Here is a 24,662-nt window from a genome sequence, read left to right as displayed (position 1 = left end):
CCTAACCGCAAGACAACTATGATGCCTCAGGTCAAATGACTACTTTGCATTATCCCAACCATGAGTTCTCATGTGACATGAGTATGAGAACTCTTCGTTGATCGTGTTCAGTGGACTCATTCATTATTGAGCACCTACATGCTTGTCTTGGTGTCAATCACACCAATGACTCGAGACTAGTCACTCTCCCTAAGAGAAGACATAGCATGTACTGATCTTAACGGACTGTCAATGCCCAATTGGCAATCCTATGATCAGGAATGTTTAGGATATGTATACGAAAGAGAATGGTCTCATTAATCTAACTTGTTTAAATTACATTCTCCTAATTACATATTCCTTGGACTTATCGTTTAAGCATATAACATTTATATGAGACGGCTTAAAACAATAATCTTTGCCCTTGATATTAAACTAGATTAGTTTAACATGTGAAATGTCCGTAAAGTATCATCATATGATTGGTTTTAGGGCACATTTCCAACAAGAGTGCACACTTAGTTTGCATGCATGAATATGATGCTGGAGTATAAGGGAGTTTCACCTAATAGTTACAAACTTATATTCACAAGTAGTGGAGGTCGCTTATAAACGATCGCGTTAAATGAATTCTTGGCAGGAGTTTCATGCTCATCATAGTAACGAATGCCTCGTCAATACTTATAGTTTTCATAATGCTTAATGATATTTGATTGTATCTTTATTGTGCTATTCACGTAAAAAACTTTTGAAGAATGCTTGAATTGTTGTATGCGTTTTCCCATCCAATTCAATAACTTAAGGAGAACTTGAAGGTTAATTTAAGCGGACTTAATTAACCTGAGGTGTTGAGTTTCATGATTGATCGAAATGACAACTGAAAATTGGATTATGTGCAAGTATGTCATGTGTGGAGAAGAACCTTCTAGCTAGCCCATCATCCATAGTTTACCCAAATTCGTCCAAAATCTGTTTTAGTTTACAATCTATTTGTTTTGTTTTCAAATTCGTCAAAATCAAATCCCCCTTTACTTTAAAGTGTTTTATTAGTCAAAATTTGTTTTGATTTATGTTTTTAAGTGTCTTGAGTCAAGTTAGAACCTAATTTCGTCCAAAACCATCCCTAGAGTCAGTTTAGAGTCTAATTCATTGTTTTAAGCAGTTTTGAGTCTCTTAAACTAGTTTTGAGTCTTTTTAATTTGTATTGTATCTTTTGAGTCTAGTTTGGTGTTTTAAACTTAATTTTACATTTTTAAGTCAGTTTCAAGTGTTTTAGCAATCCCTCCTAATCTCCGGCTTAGAACGATCCCTACTTACATTATTTACTACAATTGACAACAAGAGGGTTTAATTTATGTGTTAAGATAATTTCCGCATCAGTCTGCCACTTGAAAATTATAGTAATCGACGATCCAACCGTTGGATCGGTACCAAACTTTAATATGTGATAATACGTAATATTTGTGAATATTAGGAACTGATGGATCGGTCCGCCACTTGAACATTATAGTAATTGACGATCCAACCGTTGGATCGGTACCAAAATTTAATACGTGATAATACGTACTATTTGTGAATATTAGGAACTGACGGATCGGGAATCCATCATACAGATCTTCCCGAATTGGATTTGTAAGTTCGTAAAATAAAACGTTGACCGCCACTTGAATTGTGATTGGCGGAGATCCGACCGTCGGATTGTGGTAAGATTTTAGTATGTTGTTTTAGAAGCATAATGTGGATCTTAGAAGTTACAGATCGGAAATCCAAGGTGCGGATCTTCCGGATCGAATTACGTAGGGTTGTAGACCCTACCGTCGACTTTTGACCGACGGTTGGCTTTTGGTTAATGAGTTACAAATCATTCTAAAACGTCCTTGGGGATGTGTTTTATGTAAGTTACATTTTCTATCGATAAGAATTTTGAGATGTGATTTGATATTTGTTCAAGGTGACGATCGTTTGTGATGCCTCAATATTCATGCTAGGAAGTTATAGCACGGACTTCAAGTGAGTGTGTCTTTTCCTTTTTTTAGTGTGTGTGTGATTGATAGTTTCCATGATGTATTTGAAATGTGTGTGTGTATATGATTGATAGTTTCCATGATGTATTTGAAAAAGAATTTCTTACGTAAGCTTGGACTAAACTAAAGTTTATAAGAATTAGCGAAATGACGAAATTTATGAAATATGCTAATCTTACGGAATACGCAGGTAAGGTTATTATGTTGATTAGAATTATTGAATTGTTATGGCATGCTTACATTTATGTAGTCTGCTCATCATTGCTGCATCTAGGTGTTAGTGCTCGCCCAAGGCCAAGGCCAGGTTGCATTAGGCAACTCCGACTCGTAGGTGACCGCGGATAATGCCAGTCTTCACTTGATTGTAGCATTAGAGCGTATATTATGATTACACGCAGTCCTGTCGTATATGTCACATTAGGCGACTCCGACTCGTGTGCTAGCATAGATTGATGAGCATCAGTTCAGTCGTGCATGTCATATTAGACGACTCCGACTTGTGTGCTAGTATAGATTGATTGAACACCTGATTTTACTTATATTACTGTTGAGATTTTACAGGCTACGATAAGTATTTTTATACTATATGTAGTAAGTATATTTTGTAAACTATACTTGTTTTACGACGAGGGGTTATAATGTTTTCAAAAAGTTTTTTTATAAAACTTTATTTTCAGGCCCATTCACCCTCGTTTTTCGCCCCTCCAGGTTTTAATAGTTGAGCTTTCTTATTGATGAGGATTCGTGGCAAATCTTGGTATTGGAGATTACCTTCGATGATATGATTCTCAATCCACTCTACTGTACTTTACGTATACTTTGACATCACGTATGAAATGAGTTCATTCCCACTCACAACGCACTCTTATATTTAGGCACTTTTAAGTTTAAATTTATTCACATTTTCCACTACACTACACTATATGGCTTAGTCACATTCCAGGTGTCAATCAGCACAGCTCGATTCGGAGTCCAAGTGGGCATTCCGAGTCGGGGTGTGTCATTTTAATAGATTCACAATTCCATGTGGTTTTTGACAGATTTATATGGATTTCTATTATAGATTTTTATGGATTTGTATAGATTTCTTTCATGGATTTCTTAATATTTTAGTTGACTCCTACAACATAAAATAAATTTCTTTCCTAATTCACAATCTGAAAAGGAACATAAACATATATCTATTGATATAGAAATACAAACCAATCAAATATGTAAATAGAATGGGTCATTGAGAATATTGATCCAAAAGTTTGAATAATTGTAAAGGATAGCTTCTGCTTCAGAACATCATATCCATAAAGAATGATGATTTCAAGTTCAAGAACAACATATCCAATCATGAATAATAATATATGTGAAGGAGTACCAAATGGCAATCGAAATTGAATAGGAACATATATGGGCAGCAAAATCCTGGAATAAAAACATTTTAACCACGGCCAAAAAAAAAAAAAAAAATCCATTTGAACTCAAAAACATGGACACCAATTATTCGTGGAAAAAGAAAAGTGCAAATGGGAAATGCCCAACTCAGAAAATCACAAGTGCAAATGAAAATATCCCAGTTCAGAAAAAACACGAAAGCTAAACAACAAACAACTATAATCCCAATTCAAACAAATTATGGTCCGATTGTTACTCATCTTCCTAGATGAACAAACCAAGAGCATGAATTCAGAAAAATACAAAAAACATGCAAAACGCGGGAGTCTACTGGGAAATGCTCTGAACTCATGGTAAGACTGTTCATCTTCCATGGTTTGGTGTGAAAAGAAATCTGAGGGGGGAGGGTTGGATTGTTGATAGCATTTGGTATTTATATCACCCACCCTCAAATCCATCAAAATCCTTCATTCACAAAAATCCTAGCAAATCTTTGACATTTCTACTACACCTAGATTTGTATGGACTTTTTAAACTTTTAATTGACTACCCATGAATTTGGATATATTCTTTAAATCCTCAAAAATCCTAATTTGACTACCCTATGATTTTAAAATCATTTAAAATCCACATTCAAACTCCTAATTGACTACACTTTGATTTTAATGTCTATTAAAATACTATCAAATCATAATCTGACTACACTCCCCTAAAAGAAATAGATTGTTAAGAGCAACTCCAGCCTTGCTGGTTGCTCGGGCGTCAGGCGAGGAGAAAGGGCCCTCGGGCCGGTGGGAGCAAATCCAGCGGGGAAGGGCCCGAGTGAGGGTGGGAGGTCGAGCGAAGGGGGGGTGGGGAGTCGACGGGCCTGTGGCCCGAGGGTTTTGTAATTTTTTATTTTTTTTGTGTCAGAGAGAGAGAGAGAGATAGCTTTTGTAATTTTTTATTATTTAAACAAACATAAAAAACTATTATTTTTATTGCTTATTGCCAGGGGGAGGGTTCCAAGGGTGGAGATGTAAATGTCAATTACTGTTCATTAATGGTAATTACTATTCATTTAAGGCAGTTACTGTTCAATAGGGTGGATTGAATAGTGGATTGCCAGGGGGGAGGGCTCCATGGGTGGAGTTGCTCTAAAGATGCTCTTAAGCCATGAAAAGGGCTAAAGGGCCATAGAGCTAGAAAATGACTTAATTTCAACAAAACTCAACCCCAACCAAAGACCCGACTAAAAATTAATGAGGCTCACCAATTCAAAATATAGCCAAAAGAGTGTCAAGCTAGCCAAATTGGGCCTAATAGCCAGCCCATTTGCTGGGCCCAACAACGACGTTTTAATCAAACCATCTTGGTCAAATCCTTCTCTCTTTGTTGGCCACTCAATATTACGGTATGATATTATTCATTTTTACTTGTAAGTGAGAGGTTTATGATTGATTCTCAACAAATGCAAATTTGAACCACATTATTGCTAGCACATTGTGAGATTTAACCCACTCTCCCACCATTTTAGTGTAGATAATATCATTCATAATAAATAGATTGGGGTGGTGTGTGGGGGGGGGGGTGACATTTTTCTGAGAACGCTCACACCAACAAAGGGGCATGGACAAAAGAGGAGGATCAACACCTAATTGTGAGAAAGGTCACGCTTAATTTCAATATGGTATAAGTAGTAACTTGATTAAGCCACTCATAAAGAAATGGGCGTAGTTTGTCTACTCTTTCATAGCAGAGTCGTTATTTCCATGCGCACTTGGCTTTATACTTAGTTTGAGTGAGGATCTTTCACTTGAAAGTTTTCGATAACCTTCGTCACTCGTCGGTTCCCAAGCCTTATTATGTCTTTCCTTCTTAATGGCAAGCTTGCGATTCATTACACTAAAGGCTTTAACGAGAAATAGAAATTAATCGTTCAACGTCTGCCCGTTCTCTCCTCTTCAATTCTCGAAGAAGAACCGGCATTCAATCTTGTAAACTAATTGAGACCAAAATATTAACTAACAAATTTAAAAAATAAAATTGAAATGAATAAATTATTAAAAAGATGATATATGAATTGGTCATCATATTATGAATAGGTGTCATCATATTATTTATTAAAAAATAATTTCTTGCATGGTCAAAATTCTAGATGGAGGTTATATACCCATTCAACACCTATCTTCGTCATTATTCCTCCATTTTGACTGGTTGGCTGTTGCATATGGGAAAATTTTAATTTTTTTTTTATGATAAAACGATAGCATTATTGGTCAAATGTTAGATTAAGAAGTTGACGAAGTTCGAATCCACACTAGAATGCAAAAGTACAACTCCTTTCCACCCAATGGTTAAGAACAACTTGCGGAAAATTTTAATTATGATTTAATTTTTAATTTTTAACTTTTTTGGGAGAAATTTTTAGTTATGACGGAAACACAAATGATACTCTACGTGTTTTAATAGGAGTGGTGATAAATTTTAGTTTTTAAGTTATTAACATTTTAACACATATATTCCACACTATTTATATAATAACACGTAATTTATCATCGGTATATCGGTTCCACCGACAAATGTCCCCTTTTTTTTTGGGGCGGAATTGGTTACCGTTTCTCTACGAGCAAAAGCATCTCTTTAGCTCACTGTCACACCACCTTCAATCTCTCTCTGCGTCTCTTCACTATTTTCTCCAAACCCAGAAAACCCTAAACCATTCCCAACCTCAAAACCCTAAAACAATCGAAATGCAGTAGCTTTCTGAGAATCCATGAACATTTCCATGCAGATGAGATGAGAACGTCCTCCTACACTCTCGTCTCCCGCCTTCGCCCCACCCACCGCTTTAGTCCTCGCTGCTCCTCCCAATTTCTGCTCTTTCACTACTCAGACCCCAAGGACGACGATCGCAGCGTCCCCCAAAACGCTCCGTTTAGCTCCTCGGCTCACACTCTGCTGCGCGGCCTGGTTTCTTCGGCTGCTTGCTCGAAACGGGTGGTCTTGCCGGACTTGGTTTCTTCGGGTAGTGTTGCTCTTGGTCAACAGCAGCAGCAGCACTTGATCCATCGCAGTAGGTTCCTTTTTCGATTTTGGAGTTCATGAAATTTTGTTTGGAAAGTGATGAATTTGTCAATTTTAGCTGAAGATTTTGTGCATTTGGGTAATTGGGTATGTTTTGATTTTCAGGCTTCTTTACTAGAGCTAAGCAGGTGAAGATTGAATTCAATGACCAGCACAGGTACTGAGCCCGGAAATGTCTGCAATTTTTTTATTTTGTAAATTTTTATTGTTTGTTTCTTTAATTTCTTGGAATTGTATTGAACTCTTATGTTTTCCATTAAATCTATATGCTAGTCAAAGGGCAGTCACAACTGCATTGTGGTGCAACTTCCTTGTATTTTCTCTCAAGTTTGGTGTCTGGTTATCTACCTCTAGCCATGTTATGTTTGCTGAAGTTGTGCACTCGGTTGCGGATTTTGCAAATCAGGTATTCTAAGTCAATGTTGTTGTGATTTTGCATTTCACGATTGAATCGATTCATTGATGCAGAGAAACTAATCCATGTTGACATTGTAGGCGCTTCTTGCTTATGGTTTGAGTAGCTCAAGGCGTGCACCGGATGCTCTCCACCCGTGAGTCTTTCTATACCGTGATCAACTTTTCGCATCGATCTTCATTAGATTTCATTGTTTCATTTGTCTTTTTATCAACACAAATTTTGCATTATGTAACAGTCTTAAGAAAGGTTTCGGAAGGAAGAAATCTATTACCTAGAATAAGACTTAGCCATTAGTTAGACTGGTTTAAGCACTTTTATGATCTAGAATACTCACTCCAGTGGAATTGGATGTTAATATAGAGGTCAAGAGCTGTGATTAGAAATTAACTACATGCCTATATATTATTTTCTGCTCGCACTAAAAATTAGTTTTAATTGTCATGCTATATCTTTGATTCTGGCAGTTATGGATACTCCAAGGAAAGATTTGTCTGGTCTTTGATATCTGCTGTTGGTATCTTTTGTCTTGGTTCGGGTGCTACTATCGTTCATGGAGTTCAAAACTTGTGGACTTCACAGGTTATTACTAATTGAGTTTTTACTTGGCAAACTTTGTTACTGAAACCTATTTGTACTTTTTTTTCTTCTAATGTCTTACGTTTAATTTCTTAGCTTATCTGATGTGTTTGTAAATTCTATTGCGGTTTGCTCAGCCTCCTCCAAATGGTCAGTATGCAGCTCTTGTGATTGGTGGCTCATTTATTATTGAAGGTACAACTCAATGCATATGATTATATTATTTCCTTTTCATGTTCCCCCGCTTTTAACCTTTGCATCCATTCCTTAGGTGCTTCTCTTCTTGTTGCCATACAAGCTGTCAAGAAAGGTGCAGCTGCTGAGGGCATGAAATTGAGAGACTTTATATGGCGCGGACACGATCCCACATCTGTTGCAGTCATGACAGAGGTAATACACTGGGTTATTGTTTCTTTATTCTCATTTGGTTGTTGGAAATTTTTTGTTTCTGTTATTGCAAAGAAAGAAATGATTAGGTATAGAAATGGGGACGAATGAAAGTTTCAGTAACACCAATTAGTATATTCGAGTCTACTTAATTGCAAGAAACTATCTCAAGCAGTCAAACCCAACGTGTAATGTTGTTGAAACCCTTCATTAACGTAGCATAAGCCTAGAGTTTGATTGAGAAATGATGAAGCCACACATATATTTCGTAGTTTCATTCTCTACATGTTAGCAGTTGTCAAGTTACTTTTCAGTAGGTGATTGAATACAATTATGCTGGTATGAAACAAGCTATTATCCCTTTGTAAAATATCTCATGTATGCAGGATGGCGCAGCTGTAACTGGTCTTGCTATTGCTGCGGCATCACTGGTTGCAGTGAATAGAACAGGAAATGCAATTTATGACCCCATAGGATCGATTGTAGTTGGCAACCTACTTGGAATGGTATGTGATGCTTCTTTCCATAAAAAATTATGCAGAAACTGTAATAGAATACCACATTGCTGTCTAAAAAATGAAGTGAATATCTGCAATACAATGCTGATTTTGAAGTTGTCTGAGTACCAAATGCTGGGTATTCAGAAAGAAAAAAAGAAAAAAAAAAGAAACCTAAGTAACACAACACATTGTGACGCAGACCCGCAGTGAAACTGTGATTATACAACTGAGTTGAATCTACCATGCAGGTGGCTATTTTTCTGATCCAAAGGAATCGACATGCTTTGATTGGCAGGGCAATGGACGACCATGATATGGAGAAGGTTCTCCAGTTTTTGAAAAATGACCCGGTATAATTATGCTAAATGATTTTGGTAATTGATATACCTTCATGCTTTTAAGGTTATTTAGTATAACTGATTTTGTTATAGGTTGTGGATTCTCTATATGATTGCAAAAGTGAGGTGATTGGTCCTGGATTCTTCAGATTTAAGGCTGAAATAGGTGACTTTCTTTCATCTTGTCTTCTTTATTTGTTTGATTCATTTTGGGTTAGGTTAACACGTTTTCTAACAAACCACTGTTGTTCTGGTATTCATAGTTTTGGCTGAATTTGTAAATAAAGTGTATCATGATCTTTATTGTTAGCAACGTATTGAAACTATCAACATGCAGACGTTTGCAGCGTTTTAACTTAACGATGACATATTTCATTTGCAATTTGATTACCACTAAAACTGAAATTTATTACTTCAACTATATGTTCTTCCTCCATACTTCACATTATTTTACATTTGGCATTATTGGGATATCAAACTCCGCCGTGTAAGTTTATCTTACATTGCCGGTCCCAAGCCCGGATAAAGGAGGAGGGGGAGGGCGTCAGGTAGTCGACAGCCGGCACTCCATGATCACGTCGAATCCTTATGAAAATGAATCCAGAACGAAATCGCGCTAAAGCTAGGGCGTCACCCGTAAGTAGCGCGCTGTGTGGCCTGAGCACAGTGATAAGTGAGCAAGGGTCGCTGTATCTCCATCGGCACCCGGATACAGTGTTAAATGAGCAAGGGGGCTATAGAAACTTCTTTTCGAACGACTCCACTCAAAGTTGTTTGGGAGCATATGCTCCTATCAACTTTACACGGGACACACAAAAGAAGTACTTTGATCCTATTAGACGGGGAAGGGTGAAGAAGCTAGGACAGAAAGGTAGAGTTCAAGAGAGCAAAATGCGTTTAGGAACGTGGAATATAGGAACCTTGACGGGAAAATCTATGGAAGTAGTAGAAGTTATGGTGAGGAGAAGGATAAATATTATGTGCCTACAAGAAACTAAGTGGGTTGGTCGTAAGGCAAAGGATCTAGAAAACTCAGGGTTTAAACTATGGTATTCGGGCACAAATAGAACGAGAAACGGTGTTGGCATCATCGTGGACAAGACCTTGACACAAGATGTTGTAGATGTCAAGAGGGTAGGAGATAGAATCATGGCAATCAAGATTGTAATAGGACAAGAACTTATCAATGTGATTAGTGCGTACGCACCTCAAGTAGGGTTGGATACGAGTTCGAAGGAGAAATTTTGGGAAGACCTTGGAGACTTGGTGCAAGGAATTGCTCAGACGGAGAAGTTATTTATAGGAGGAGATTTAAATGGACACGTGGGCAGGGAGACAGGCAACTATGGAGGTTTTCATGGTGGCCATGGTTTTGGGGAGAGAAACGAGGATGGGGAAGCTATCTTGGATTTTGCAATGGCATATGATCTCTTCTTAGCCAACACCTTCTTTAAGAAGAGAGAAGAACATGTGATCACCTACAAGAGTGGGTCGTCAAAAACACAAATAGATTTTCTTCTAATGAGGAAAGGGGATCGTATAACTTGTAAGGATTGCAAAGTTATACCAGGAGAGAGCGTGACTAATCAACATCGCTTGTTGGTGATGGATGTACATATCAAAAGAGTGAGAAAAAAGAACAAGACTTGGAAGTGCCCAAGGACTAGATGGTGGAATCTAAAAGAAGAAAAACAAGCCATTTTCAAAGAGAAAGTAATCACCCAGTGTGTGTGGGATAGAGAGGGGGAAGCTAACCAAATGTGGGATTCCATGGCTAGTTGTATCCGAAAAGTAGCAAAAGAGGTATTAGGAGAGTCCAAGGGCTTTGCCCCACACCAAAAGGAATCTTGGTGGTGGAATGAGGAGGTACAAGCAAAGGTGAAGGCTAAGAAGGAATGTTGTAAAGCCTTATACAAGGATAGGACCGATGAAAATGGTGAAAGGTATAGAAAAGCGAAGCAAGAGGCGAAGAAAGCTGTGAGAGAAGCTAAGTTAGCGGCTTATGACGATATGTATAAGCGACTAGATACCAAAGAAGGAGAGTTGGATATCTATAAACTAGCTAGAGCAAGGGAAAAGAAGACAAAGGACCTAAACCAAGTGAGGTGCATCAAGAATGAGGATGGAAAGGTTCTTGCTACAGAGAACGCGGTTAAAGACAGATGGAAAGGTTATTTTCATAATCTTTTCAATGAAGGACATGAAAGGAGTGCTTCTTTAGGGGAGTTGAGTAACTCAGAAGAGTGTAGAAACTACTCTTTTTATCGTAGAATCCGGAAGGAAGAAGTGGGTGTAGCTTTGAAGAAGATGAAGCATAGAAAAGCAGTAGGCCCAGACGATATACCAATCGAAGTGTGGAAAGTTTTGGGAGAGACAGGTATAACATGGCTCACTGACCTTTTCAATAGGATTTTGAAAACGAAGAAGATGCCGAATGAGTGGCGAATGAGCACTTTGGTGCCTATCTACAAGAATAAGGGCGATGTACAAAATTGCATGAACTATAGGGGAATTAAGCTAATGAGTCATACAATGAAGCTCTGGGAGAGAGTCATTGAGCATAGATTGAGGCAAGAGACACGGGTTTCGGACAACCAATTCGGGTTCATGCCAGGGCGCTCAACCATGGAGGCAATCTATCTCTTACGAAGATTGATGGAAAGATATAGAGATGGGAAAAAGGATTTACACATGGTCTTTATAGATTTGGAAAAAGCGTATGATAGGGTCCCAAGAGACATTCTTTGGAGGATTTTAGAGAAGAAAGGAGTACGAGTAGCATATATCCAAGCTATACAGGATATGTATGAAGGAGCAAAGACTGCCGTAAGAACTCATGAAGGACAAACCGAAAGCTTTCCCATAACTGTAGGATTACATCAAGGCTCATCCTTAAGTCCTTACCTTTTTGCGTTGGTAATGGATGAGTTAACAGGACATATTCAAGGTGATATTCCTTGGTGTATGCTTTTCGCAGACGATATAGTGTTGATAGATGAAACTCAGGAAGGGGTAAATGCAAAGCTTAACCTTTGGAGAGAAGTGTTGGAATCTAAAGGTCTTCGCCTAAGCCGATCAAAGACAGAATATATGGAGTGCAAATTCAGTGCAAATGGAGGCCAAAACGAGTTAGGGGTGAGGATCGGAGATCAAGAAATACCAAAGAGCGACCGTTTTCGTTACCTAGGATCTATCTTGCAAAAGAACGGAGAATTAGATGGAGATCTCAACCATAGAATACAAGCTGGATGGATGAAGTGGAAGAGTGCATCCGGCGTGTTGTGTGACCGCCGTATGCCACTGAAGCTCAAGGGAAAATTTTATAGGATGGCAATAAGGCCGGCGATGCTGTATGGCACAGAATGTTGGGCGGTGAAGCATCAACACGTACACAAAATGGGTGTAGCGGAGATGAGGATGCTTCGTTGGATGTGTGGGCACACGAGAAAGGATAAGATTAGGAATGAGGATATCCGGGGTAAAGTAGGAGTAGCCGAAATTGAAGGAAAGATGAGAGAAAATCGGTTACGGTGGTTTGGACATGTGCAAAGAAGGCCTACTGACGCTCCGATTAGAAGATGCGACTATGGGACAGAGGTTCAGGGCCGAAGGGGCAGAGGAAGACCTAGGAAAACTTTGGAAGAGACCCTAAGAAAAGACTTAGAGTACTTGGATCTAACGGAGGACATGACACAGGACAGAACACAATGGCGTTCTAAGATTCATATAGCCGATCCCACTCAGTGACTTGGATTTTCCAAGTCTCCAACCGAGAAGTTTTCCTCACTCGGGAAATTAAGGGAACACTACCTCAACCTATATGCTCCACTCACAAAACTTCAACATACAAGCTTCAACAAAAGAAAATTCAAAGAACTTAGCGAAGAAGGCTTTGGTGTATTTAACACAATACGTTGAAATGAAGGAAAGCTTATTTATTGATATCCCCGATAAGTTACAAATATGTACATATACTTGAGTCAAAATAAACAAACAAGAGGGAGCCTTCACAAAGGTTGCTTAGGAGAAGTCTCAGCAGTCGGTAGAGCCCCAGAAAGAGAAGGCACCGGAGGGGGATCATTCGGAGCCTCAGTACTGGACAAAACCCTAGAAGGAGGAGGCATCAGAGATTGATCATTTGGAACTTCATTACGCGGTACAGCCCCAGAAGACGAAGGCAATAAATGCCTTTGGAACAAACCCACAAATCTCTGATGATCAAGTAAAACCTGACCATCAGATTCCTTCATCTGGTCAAGCTTCCTCTTCATGTTTGTAGCATAGTCATGTGCGAGCCGGTGCAACTGTTTATTCTCATGCTTGAGCCCTCTAATCTCCTGTTTGAGACTCATCACTTCAGCCGCCAATGATTCAACTTGGCGGGTTCGAGCAAATAGGCGTTGGGCCATATTAGACACAGAACCTGCACACTGAACACTGAGAGCCAGAGAATCCTTAACAGACAACTCATCAGACCGTTTGGAAAGTAGTCTGTTATCTTTGGGAGTAAGAAGGTTCCTGGCCACTACCGCAGCGGTCATATCATTCTTCATCACGGAATCCCCAACGGTAAGAAGACCAGTAGGGGAGACGAAGGATGGGCGCCATATGTTGTCTGGAGAAGGCGGGGCTGCCTCTTCAACAAGGTTCAAGTCAAAACGACGGTCGGAGGGGCCAGACATTTTCAAAGGTGTTGAAGAGAGAAGAGGTCGGACAAATCAAGATCTTAGAAGTGCAAGAATGGAGCTTCTACTGGTGGATATTCAAGTGTGCTTTGGAACTTAATGTCAGCCCCTATAAAAATCTGCACTTGACGAAGCTTCAGAAATCGAAGAGGCGCCTGCTCAGAAATCGAAGAGGCGTTTGCTTTCTCAAAAGCTGGGTTGCTCAGAGACCACGAGGGTCGATCTCAGAAATCGAAGAGGTGTTTGCTTTCTCAAAAGCTGGGCTGCTCAAAGACCACAAAGGCCGATCTCATAAATCGAAGAGGCTTGCTTTCTCAAAAGCTGGGCTGCTCAGAGACCACGAGGGCCGATTTCAGAAATCGAAGAGGCACCTACTTTTCCAGCCTTGTCAGCACCTGTCACACGCACACTCAGCTTTGCGGAAATTATGGGCATTCTGTCGAAGATTTCTGGCGAAGTAGAAAGCACATGAATCGTACTGTTCAATCACCCACTTCCCACACGCAACAGTAGCTCATGGGTACCACAGATAACTTTGCCAAAGTTCTCTGACAAAGTTGAGACACGTGAAGCTTGCAGCTCCCACTACATCGCTCTGACCAAGAAGGGTAAAAGAATTGCAAAGAAACAACACTAACAAAGTTTAGACACATAAATTTTGAAGGTCTAGCTACCATATTATTACCCACAAGGGTAAAGGAACAGTACCACTGCTGGATAATTGGAAAGTCCCGGTGTGTCAACCTCTGTGCTTCGTGGCAAGGTAGACTAGCAAACATGCCCAACCTTTACTCACATTCGAGAAAACACTCCTAACAAGATTGCTTGCTCCAAAATCGAAGAGGCACCGCCCTCCGAATCTCAAGAGCCAGACTCCCAACATGATTACTTTCTCAAAAATCGAAGAGAGGGTAAAGGAACAGTACCACTGCTGGATAATTGGAAAGTCCCTGTGTGTCAACCTTTGTGCTTCGTGGCAAGGTAGACTAGCAAACATGCCCAACCTTTACTCACATTCAAGAAAACACTCCCAACAAGATTGCTTGCTCCAAAATCGAAGAGGCACCGCCCTCCGAATCTCGAGAGCCAGACTCCCAACATGATTACTTTCTCAAAATCGAAGAGAGGGTAAAGGAACAGTACCACTGCTGGATAATTGGAAAGTCCCTGTGTGTCAACCTCTGTGCTTCGTGGCAAGGTAGACTAGCAAACATGCCCAACCTTTACTCACATTCGAGAAAACACTCCCAACAAGATTGCTTGCTCCAAAATCGAAGAGGCACGGCCCTCCGAATCTCGAGAGCCAGACTCCCAACATGATTACTTTCTCAAAAATCGAAGAGACACCGCTCTCCGAATCTCGAGAGCCAGACCCCCAGTAGGATTGCTTTCTCAAAAATCGAAGAGGCATCGTTCTCCGAATCTCGAGAGCCAGACCCCCGACAGGTCTGTAATCTTCACACGCAACATCAGCTTTCCAGATACCACAAACCACTTTTTCAAAGTGCTCTGACAGAATTAAAACATGTGAAGCTGGCAGCTCCCACTACCGTGCTATAACCAAGCAGGGTAAAGGAATAACATTATTACTTGATGTTAGGGAGACTCCTATATATGTCGACTTCCATCCCTAACGGACAGGCAGACCTACAAAAATGCTCAACCCTTTCTCTTATCTGAGAGGGCACTCCCAACAAAGCATTTCGAAATATTCAGCTTTCTTTCCCCCCGATAATACCTCTGTAAACAAGCTATACTAGAGCAAGAATATCTCATATCATCAGGGTTAAAAGCAAGAGTATCCCATATCATGCTTTTTCCCTGTCTTTTCCTTTGGCCTTGTTCTTACCTGCAAGACAAGGAGAAAGAGAGCAATCAGTCAACACTTGGAATCAAGCTTCCAGCCAGGAACTGACTGCCTGGAACCCCTTACCTGATTACTTACCTGGCATTGCTCTCGAGTACTCATCTTCAACATCTTATGTTTCCAGGGAAGATACCGCATCTGCCTGAGGAACAGATAGGGCAAGTGAGAAGGATACAAGGAAGCATGTGGAGACAAGCGTAACAGCACACGTGCCGATACATCCACTACTCTATCAAAAGCAAAGTATCCCATATCAGCAGGGTCGAACGTACTCTAGATTTGATGGACTTGTTTTGACCCTCAAATTCTTCAGTCGGCCTTATACTTTGGAGGAAACCAGAAAACCCTCCAGCCCAGTTCAAGAATAAGCCTGTGGAAAGTTACTTCTTCAAAAGTAAAAGTATCCCATATCATCACTCCTCATTTTTCTTCTCTTTATCCTTCATGCTGCCTGCAAGATAGGGAGAATGTGAACAATCAGCCGGAGCTCTGATTGCTTACCTTGTCTGTCACCTCTTTCAGCAGATCCCCCAGCTCGGCGATTTGGGGGACTCCTACTACATGGTTTGTATCTCGCTTGACCAAGCATGAAACTACAAGTAAGCTTCAAGTGAAATTGATACATTACCTTGTGCATCTCCACCAGTTACAGATACCACCCCTGGATGGAGGAAGAGTACTTCCAGAGAAGATGCCACATCTACCTATGAGACAGATAAGGCAAGTCAAGACGATACCACACTCCGGTACTTAGAAGTTTCGTGGCTACGAGATCATTCTCCCACAATATTTCCTAATGTCATTTGTACTAAATCATTCACTTGTACTCACTAAAGGAGAGCTTGAACCTATGTATTTGTGTAAACCCTTCACAATTAATGAGAACTCCTCTATTCCGTGGACGTAGCCAATCTGGGTGAACCACGTACATCTTGTGTTTGCTTTCCTATCTCTATCCATTTATGTACTTATCCACACTAATGACCGGAGCAATCTAGCGAAGATCACAAAAAGTGACCGTTTTCGCTACCTAGGATCTATCTTGCAAGAGAACGGAGAATTAGATGGAGATCTCAACCATAGAATACAAGCTGGATGGATGAAGTGTAAGAGTGCATCCGGCGTGTTGTGTGACCGTCGTAGGCCACTGAAGCTCAAGGGAAAATTTTATAGGACGGCAATAAGGCCAGCGATGTTGTATGGCACAGAATGTTGGGCGGTGAAGCATCAACGTACACAAAATGGGTGTAGCGGAGATGAGGATGCTTCGTGGGATGTATGGGCACTCGAGAAAGGATAAGATTGGGAATTAGGATATCCGAGGTAAAGTAGGAGTAGCCAAAATTGAAGGAAATATGAGAGAAAATCGGTTCCGGTGGTTTGGACATGTGCAAAGAAGGCCTACTGACGCTCCGGTTCGAAAATGTGACTACGGGACAAAGGTTCGGGGCCGAAGGAGTAGAGGAAGACCTAGGAAAACTTTGGAAGAGACCCTAAGAAAAGATTTGAGTACTTGGATTTAACGGAGGACATGACACAAATGAGCGCAATGGCGTTCTAGGATTCATATAGCCGACCCCACTTAGTGGGAAAAGGCTTTGTTGTTGTTGTTGTTGTTGTTGGCATTATTGGGATATCAGTGTGATATAATGGTCGCTATCTGCATGGTACAGATTTCAATGGAGTGGTGGTAGTTCAAAATTATCTCTCTAGGACTGGGCGTGAAGAATGGGCAAGACAGGTTAACCATTTCTATATTTTTTGAAACTTTCTTTGACCTGGAGTTTCATTCTAAATGTTTTACTCATATTATTGGCTTATGAGCTGATTTCTGCGTGTTTTGTGGATGCGATGCAGTTTCATGAAGCTGCAAAGGAGAAGGATGATAGTGCATTGCTTAAAATGATGTCAAACTATGGTATGTGTTAAGCGTATATTTTTATGTACTTTTTAAAATCATTTTGATGACCGAGTTCAACGTGCAATGCATTATGAACTTCATCTCCCATTGCAGGTGAAGAGGTAGTGACAGCGTTAGGAAGTGAAGTTGATAGATTGGAAAAGGAGATCCAAGCACTTGTTCCTGGTATACGGCATGTTGATATCGAGGCACACAATCCAATAGAACCATCCCCATGATTCACAAGTTTATATTTCTGTGGTAACGTTTTATCAACTCTTTTCAGAAAATCTGTTGTGCTACCATTCATTTTATGACATGAACGGCTTCTTGCTTCGTTTAGGCAGGATGTAGAAACATGTATACGAACTGCCAATACTTATGTTAGAGATACCACACGTAAATTTTCTTGTGCGCGATTGGCAGTTCGCTGAACTTTAGCCATGGTTATGCAAAATTGTATAAACATCCACACAAAGCCTATTTTCATGGAACTTTAGCCCCAGCACAAGCTTCTTTAAATTCATTCTGGACATTGTACAGATCTTCGAACCAACAGTTCATTGATTAGTGTCTGAAAAACTGCTCGAATTACAGCGGTATGGGTTGACTTTGAGGCGTGATTTGCCACTTTGGGTGGCGGCATGGGTTGGGTATGGTCTGGGATTTGAGCCGGGTTGGAGAGGTGGCTGGACGGCTGCTCTCGCGTGGTCGTTAGGTGAAGGTGCACTTACTACTGGTTTGGTATTGAGATGCTTTTATAAAAAGTGGGTATTGAAAAAAGATGAGCTCAAAAATATGTATGGTAAACATTTAAAAACAGCTTATTTTTACAGTTTTGGGTGAAAAAAAACTGAAAACGTGAAGCAGCAAAAATGAGCTTATTTTTACATTACTGCAGAAGCAGTTTTTTTTCAAAGCATAGCAATACCAAATCAGCTCTAATGTAATGATGAAGCACATAGGCATTTACGCAAGGGCTACATAAGTTTGTATCCTGTTGGCGGTTCACATGTGAAAAATTAGGCCTCAATGTCTACGCCCATATACCTAGAATTCTTCTTCCAAAGAAGTTGCTAGCAATTGCCACTTCTATATCATTGTAGACTACTGGTATTCATCTTTACTCTCAATCTCATCATACTCTTTTGGATGGATTGATGACAAATTTAATGTATAGCCCATTGTGTGGTTTAGCATAAATTCCTCTTCCCAAAATCCTTGTACCAAAATGAGAAAATAAAGGGTAAATTACATTTTACCACTTTAATTTTGGATCACATAATAATTTCATACCTCATCTTTTGAACATTATAATGTTATATATCAATTTATGAATTTCTTGTAATGTCAGACTTCCGTTAATTTTTCTATCAATTTAATTGTTAAATGATGATGGGGCAGCGTGGAGCCAACTCACTTTTAAATAATAAAATAGAATTTGGAAAAAATGAAAACAAAATTGAAATTTTAAAAATAAAAAATGAAGAAATTAAGGATTTTTTTTTTTTTTGCAGCCTTCGTCCCTAATCGTCCACAGGGGTTCAAGGCAATCGGGTCTGGTACGATGTGGGGGCAACGTCAATGGATTTGGTGCTTTCTGGTTTTGGGTTCGTGCAGTGGTCAAGGCGGCAACAGTTCGAAACCATGAGATCTCGATTCAGGATAAAGCAGCAGTGGTTAGGTCAGGTAAACGGTGCAGATCAGATTCGGGTGCAAAACAGTGGTGGTAGCGGTTCTTGAGAAGCAGCGGGTCATCGGTTCTGATCAGGCGAACCTAGTGGCAACGATGCGGGTTCTGAGAACGAGTCGATTCAGGCGGCGAAGACGGCTCTAGCGCGACGCAGCTACAGACCCTCAGCTTCAGCCCTCGTCCGTCACCTAATTTTCCCGATTATTTTTGCATTCAATTTCACAAATCCATTATACTGAATAAACTCATGAGGGAAGATGGAGTTTTCGAAGAAAAGTTGAGTGAGGTTAGGGAGCTGAAGAGGACGGTGGGGAAAGGGCTGGCGAGGTTGGCGGTGGGAAAACGAGGGAGCGGATGATTGGGGACGACGGCGGCCAAAAAGAAATCCTTTCAAATTTTTTTTCTATTTTTTAATTTTTTTTGTGGTTTGAATTGTTCTAAAATATCTATAATATCCCGATATTTCCATCGAAATTTCCGTGTTTTTGGACTACCGATATTTCCGATATTATCGATATTTTAGACCTTACTAAGTCACTCATGTATCTTACCATGCAATATATAAAGTGTAAAATATTGTACTAATTCATTATATATAAATGATTATGGTGTGTTTAAATTGTTTCATTAATTACTACATATTTTCTACACTCACAATGTTTGCCAGCTCGTTATATAATCAACTTAAATCAGTTATATCTATCATGCAATGCATTTCCTTCCAATTTTTTGTGATAAACTAATAGATAATTGACTAAATAAACATCCTGCAAAGTTTCAATAAAAATTTCCAAGTTTTTCTTACAATTTCCGTGGTTTTAATTCAATTTTTATCGATATCGATAATATCCCGATATTTCTATCGAAATTTCCGTTTTTTTGGACTATCGATATTTCCGATATCATTGATATTTTATACCTTGGTTTGAACTAGCAAGGCTTTAATACCAAGCCTTTCACCACTGTAGTTAATTCTTTCAAATTTTGATTTTTTTTAAAAAAAATTCTGGATTTTATTTTATTATTTAAATGGAAGTGGGCCCAAGTGCTACCACATCATCATTTAGCAATTAAATTGACAGATAATTTAACAGAAGTCTAATTTTCTTCAATTCATTCATCCCGATAGTCAAAATCAAAATAATTGTGCCAAAAATTAAAAATAAGTGTGTGGATAACAATACCCTAATAAATAAAGCGTTTCTTGACAATATTAAGCATAAATATGTAATAATGATTTTGAATTCTAAGAGCATCTCTAAAGGAGAAGTCAAAATGTCTAAATTAGCAATAACGGTAATAAAAGACAATATTAATGTTTTCCAACCGAGATGCCAAATTTGATGTGGCATGACATAGAATGATATCTGTTCCCTTACGCCAAATTTGACAGCACTTTCAAAAATTTTAATTAATTATTAAATACTTTTTATTTATTTATAATGGTTTAAAGCATTATTCTTTTGTTTCTTTTCATTCCCAATGCAAAGAAAATACATATGAATTTTTATTTCATGTCTAAAATTTGGCATATCGGTTGGAGAGCAAAACTTTAAAAGATGTCAAAGTACCACGTAAGCCTTCAAATTTAAATTTTAGATTTAAAATTTGACATCTCTTTTGAAGATGGTCTAAAATCAATTTTTAATGTTTTCTTGATGAACACTTTCATTTTCCTTTTTTCAAAAGCCCTTAATCTCCAGTAAAAGTGCTTCCTAGAGACGCAATCCCAAATGAACTCCAAACCCATTGATTGACACTGACAGTTCATATGTTTTATATAATGACCATTGATTTTCTTTCCACTAATTACTAGTCGGTATTTGGTAGTGACACTATGGGTGGATGACATTTTCCTTGACGTTTCAAATTTGGACGAAGAAAAAGGGAACCGCGTGAACCGCGGGCTAAGTCTGGTGGCTTTGGACCGAGTCAATCTTTCACACTTCGTGGAACTTTCTGCATCCTTCCAGGAAGATAACGTATTAATTTAAGAAAAATTAATGAAAAGAGCTTGAAAACTTTGAGTTTTAATGATAAAGACAAAATAAAAGGTAAAGTGAATAGTATCATGATTGACTTTTTAGTGTAAAAATGTGTTTCTTTGTTAAAATGAACAGTACCGAGTGCTTTTCGTTAAACTTCCCATTAATTTACTTACCCTATTACCTGTTCCCAGCAACACAAACAACCAAACAAAAAGTAGCATACGAGCGGCAGTTTCCCAGAAAAATGTTGACTTCGCAAAACACAAACGTTGGCACAGATATACCAAATGCATATAAAGAGAGGGAAGACAGACAGAGAGATTGGTATAGATTTAGAGAATGAGTGTGTTATCAGTGTTCGATCTGCGAGAAAAGGTGGTAGGTAAGAAAGGAGCAGCAGCGGCTTGCCCCTACTGCGGAGGGCCAGTTATGGGATGGGACTTCGACGCTCACTTGCTCTTTTGTTTCATCCCCATTTCCCACAAAACCAAGAGGAAGTTCTACTGCATCATTTGTTCCAGTCGCCTTTTTCCTGCTGTCTCTTGATCCCTACAACGGAAGGGGACTGATATACATACATATATATATATATATGTGTGTGTGTGTGTGTGTGTGTCATTGTGTAAGTGTGCGGATTTTGATTGTTGTTTTATTGTGATTTGGAGAAGAAGAAAGACGAGAGTTGAACTCTCATCACGAGAAGCACGCAACAAGTGCCCATGCTTCCCCTTAATTAATTAGTTTGCATCAACAATATTGATTATGTAAACACACTAGATATATGGCTCAATCCTGTGGAAGGAGGGCATTCTTCTAGCCTTGATACATGATAAATAATGCTTTATTGGATCACTACAAAGGTATATCGATCACTAGTTTTTAACTTTACATTATAGTTTGAACAAAACATGAAACTCACTAAATTGTATAATGTTGTCTGATTATGACAATTCTTACACTACGTCCGATGGGAACAAAATACAAAGAGCCTCATTCTTAGAGATGGTCAACTAAACTTTCAAATCGAGATTATAAATTTAGTTCAAGTGCTAAAAAAAAGTAGCATAAGAGGTCAATATCGTGGGCAAAGCTGATTTTGTCACATTCACCTGGTCATATACGCCCCTACCGGACCAATATAGTCACCCTAATTGGAGCCTCCTCCACGCCGAAGCCGTTGATGGAGGAGGAGATTGGGTACCTGCACTTGAGATTAGTTCAAGAGTCAGCGGAAAATGGGTTAGGAAGTTTAGGTCAAGAGTTCGATTTCCTTCCTAAATCCCGTATAACTGAACAGAGAAAAATAGATGGTACTAGGTGGTGTGTGAGAATAAATACGGGCATGCTATATTGCTACCTTCCCTCCAAGTCACAATTTATAATTAAAAAAGGACCACAAGATTTGCCTAATTCCAAAGACTATTCACCAACTCAAAGTCAATCTCTTAGACTTCCAAGGAAACGATATTCTCAACCCATATACGTACCCTCCTCACATCCGACCTAAAACCTCAGAGCTTCCATTGGATTAGAACGTAAGATTTTCAAAGTTGACTGTAAATTGAAAGGAAAACTAATGAAAGGGATTTGAAAACTTTAAGTTTTAACGATAAGGACAAAATAAAGGGTAAAGTGAATAATACCAAGATTGAACTTTTAGTGTAACAATGTGATTATTCGTTAAAATGAATAGTACCGGGAGTTTTTCGTTAAAGTTCTCTAAATTGAATGCACAAGAGAATGGTTTTTTATTTGAGGGAAATTGTATATGAAGAAAAATCTCCGTTCTAATCCCTACAGGGACAATTGGAATAAGTTTTCTTGAAACATCGATCTCCTACCTCCAAGTTGCATGTAGTCCAATATCCTAGTGGATATGGTGTTGGGCTTCCATCATGTTCGAAACCCCATCCCTTAAATTAGTGTAATAGTTTCGAACTCTCCCCCTCTCTTTAATAATAATTTTTTTTAATAAAAAAAAAAGAAAAAAAATCTTCTATCTTCAATTTGGTAGCAATTTTGTTATTTCTTCTTTACACGTACCTTAAAAATTAGGTCTTATCCATTCAAATTCAATCCTTTATACTAAATGAGGGCCATGGTCGTATTCATCATGTTTTTTTTTTTTTTTTTTGCAGATGATGTCCTCAACATCAGCTATAACTTTCACACAAGTTTAGAGTTCCTTCAAAGCCAAAGGGCAAACGTTTCCTTGGAGAATATTTGTTCCCAATTTCTAACCAATTAAGCAGTATACGAATAGAACATATACGAGCAAATGCTTCACAAACACTACATTCATCAAATTCACAACGATAACTCTCCACGGTTATTCACGAAAGGAAAAGAAAAAGGAGGGCAACAAAACATATGATACTCTAGCCAAATTTAGAACCTTGGCAAAAGTAAACAAGCAAGCAGCATCGAATGCAAAACATTTATATAAGGTAACAAAACTTTCTAGCATTTAAGTCTTCAAGACAAGTCATGAACCTTAAAGCGAAAACTGTGTTCAACTTAAACAGAGGAGCAAGTATCAGATCCCCTCTAGTGACAGAAAAAACTCGTTGATGTAGTTCCCTCGGTTTCCGGCATCTCCACCTTCGACGTAGTGGTTCCTCTTCTTCTTAAGACCGAACAGCGGTGCCTTAAGCTTGAATGGCCACATAAAGTTACTGGCCTCCTTGAAATGAGGACCAATTGTCAAGATCTTGTGAATAAGATCTTCCGTGCAAAAGATTTTTCTGTGTGATCGGCACACGAGGTGGTACACCACATGTTATTATACAAATGATGGAATATGTGTGTTAAAAAGTTAATAACTAACAAAATAAAATTTCCCACCATTTACATAAAAATACGTGATGTAACACATCACAATAAAAATTTTCTCCTTCTGTGCAGAATTAATGAAACCAATTAGATACAACATTAGCAGCGAGGTACGAACCTCCTCAACAATGGCGTTCTGTCAAGGCAATCCTCTGCTTGTTCAGCTTACCGTAGCCTCTCTTGTATATCAATTCCTTAATGCTCTTCAAGGTTTGATTTTCTGATGCAATTGCTATATCATGTACACATTAATCACAAAATTTATTTAAAAATCTTTATTATTGGTTTTTGCATTATTTGTTGGGAAATATCCATTCCCTTATGTGCTTATAATTTTTTATGCAAGGAGACAAGCAAGTTGGGAAATATTTTTGTGTTCTTAAAAAATTAAGATTACTGATTTATTTTCTTTATTTCAATGCGAATGCAACTACATAAAATCCACTTAACTCATGGAAAGGACCCATCGTTTGGCTGCGGTAAAGTTTTGGTTGGTAAGGTCCACCTGCGACACATGTGAATCAGTTGCAGAGTGATTTTATTTGTTTGAATTTCATCTTTCAAGCATTATCTGAATTGCTTGAGTACTTTAATGTTTGAATTAGATCTTTCAAATTGTATGTGAATTGTAGTTCATTGGGGAAATTTTTATTAAAATGTAATGAATGCCTTTTGGGTAATAATGCAGATCAAGACCTTTGAATATGTTGATTCTTATGTTTGTACACAGTTGAAACTCACTATGTTGTTTTTGCAGTTTGATTATGAATTGTTAATTAGAGTTGGCTAATTTTGTTACTAAGAGTTTAGGGCCAATTAACAAATCTATTGAGTGATTTGTAAGAGTCTAGAGGGAAACCTTTTGGAGAAGTTGATGTCATTTGGAGTAAACTGATAAAATTTGACTATCTTGGCTAACATGTTTTTTGACTATTGACAACTTCTCAACCATATTTACTGATTGCAAGAATTGGTTGCATTTGAAACCCGCAGTATCGCGCAGGCAATTTTTGTTAGTCTGAC

General features: G+C 38.8%; 1 protein-coding gene and 1 long non-coding RNA gene across 2 annotated transcripts; both read left to right on the top strand.

Moving 5' to 3' along the window:
- Window positions 1–5,968: 5,968 nt before the first annotated feature.
- Window positions 5,969–17,530, top strand: LOC126582809 (metal tolerance protein C4-like). The gene is made up of 13 exons (XM_050247016.1): window positions 5,969–6,444; window positions 6,561–6,612; window positions 6,729–6,861; window positions 6,951–7,006; window positions 7,338–7,452; window positions 7,587–7,644; window positions 7,721–7,839; window positions 8,223–8,342; window positions 8,585–8,686; window positions 8,768–8,840; window positions 16,900–16,967; window positions 17,084–17,144; window positions 17,241–17,530. Exons 1-13 carry the CDS (start codon window positions 6,168–6,170, stop codon window positions 17,363–17,365), a joined length of 1,359 nt encoding a protein of 452 aa, XP_050102973.1. The 5' UTR covers window positions 5,969–6,167; the 3' UTR covers window positions 17,366–17,530.
- Window positions 17,531–18,247: 717 nt separating this feature from the next.
- On the top strand, window positions 18,248–19,438 carry LOC126582810 (uncharacterized). Its single transcript, XR_007609598.1, has 2 exons — window positions 18,248–18,372; window positions 18,644–19,438. It is a non-coding gene; the product is annotated as an uncharacterized LOC126582810 (long non-coding RNA).
- The last annotated feature ends 5,224 nt before the right edge of the window (window positions 19,439–24,662 follow it).

Source organism: Malus sylvestris, chromosome 9 (assembly GCF_916048215.2).
Source record: "Malus sylvestris chromosome 9, drMalSylv7.2, whole genome shotgun sequence".
NCBI classification, from domain to species: Eukaryota; Viridiplantae; Streptophyta; class Magnoliopsida; order Rosales; family Rosaceae; genus Malus; species Malus sylvestris.
This window is presented reverse-complemented; position numbering and strand designations above follow the sequence as displayed.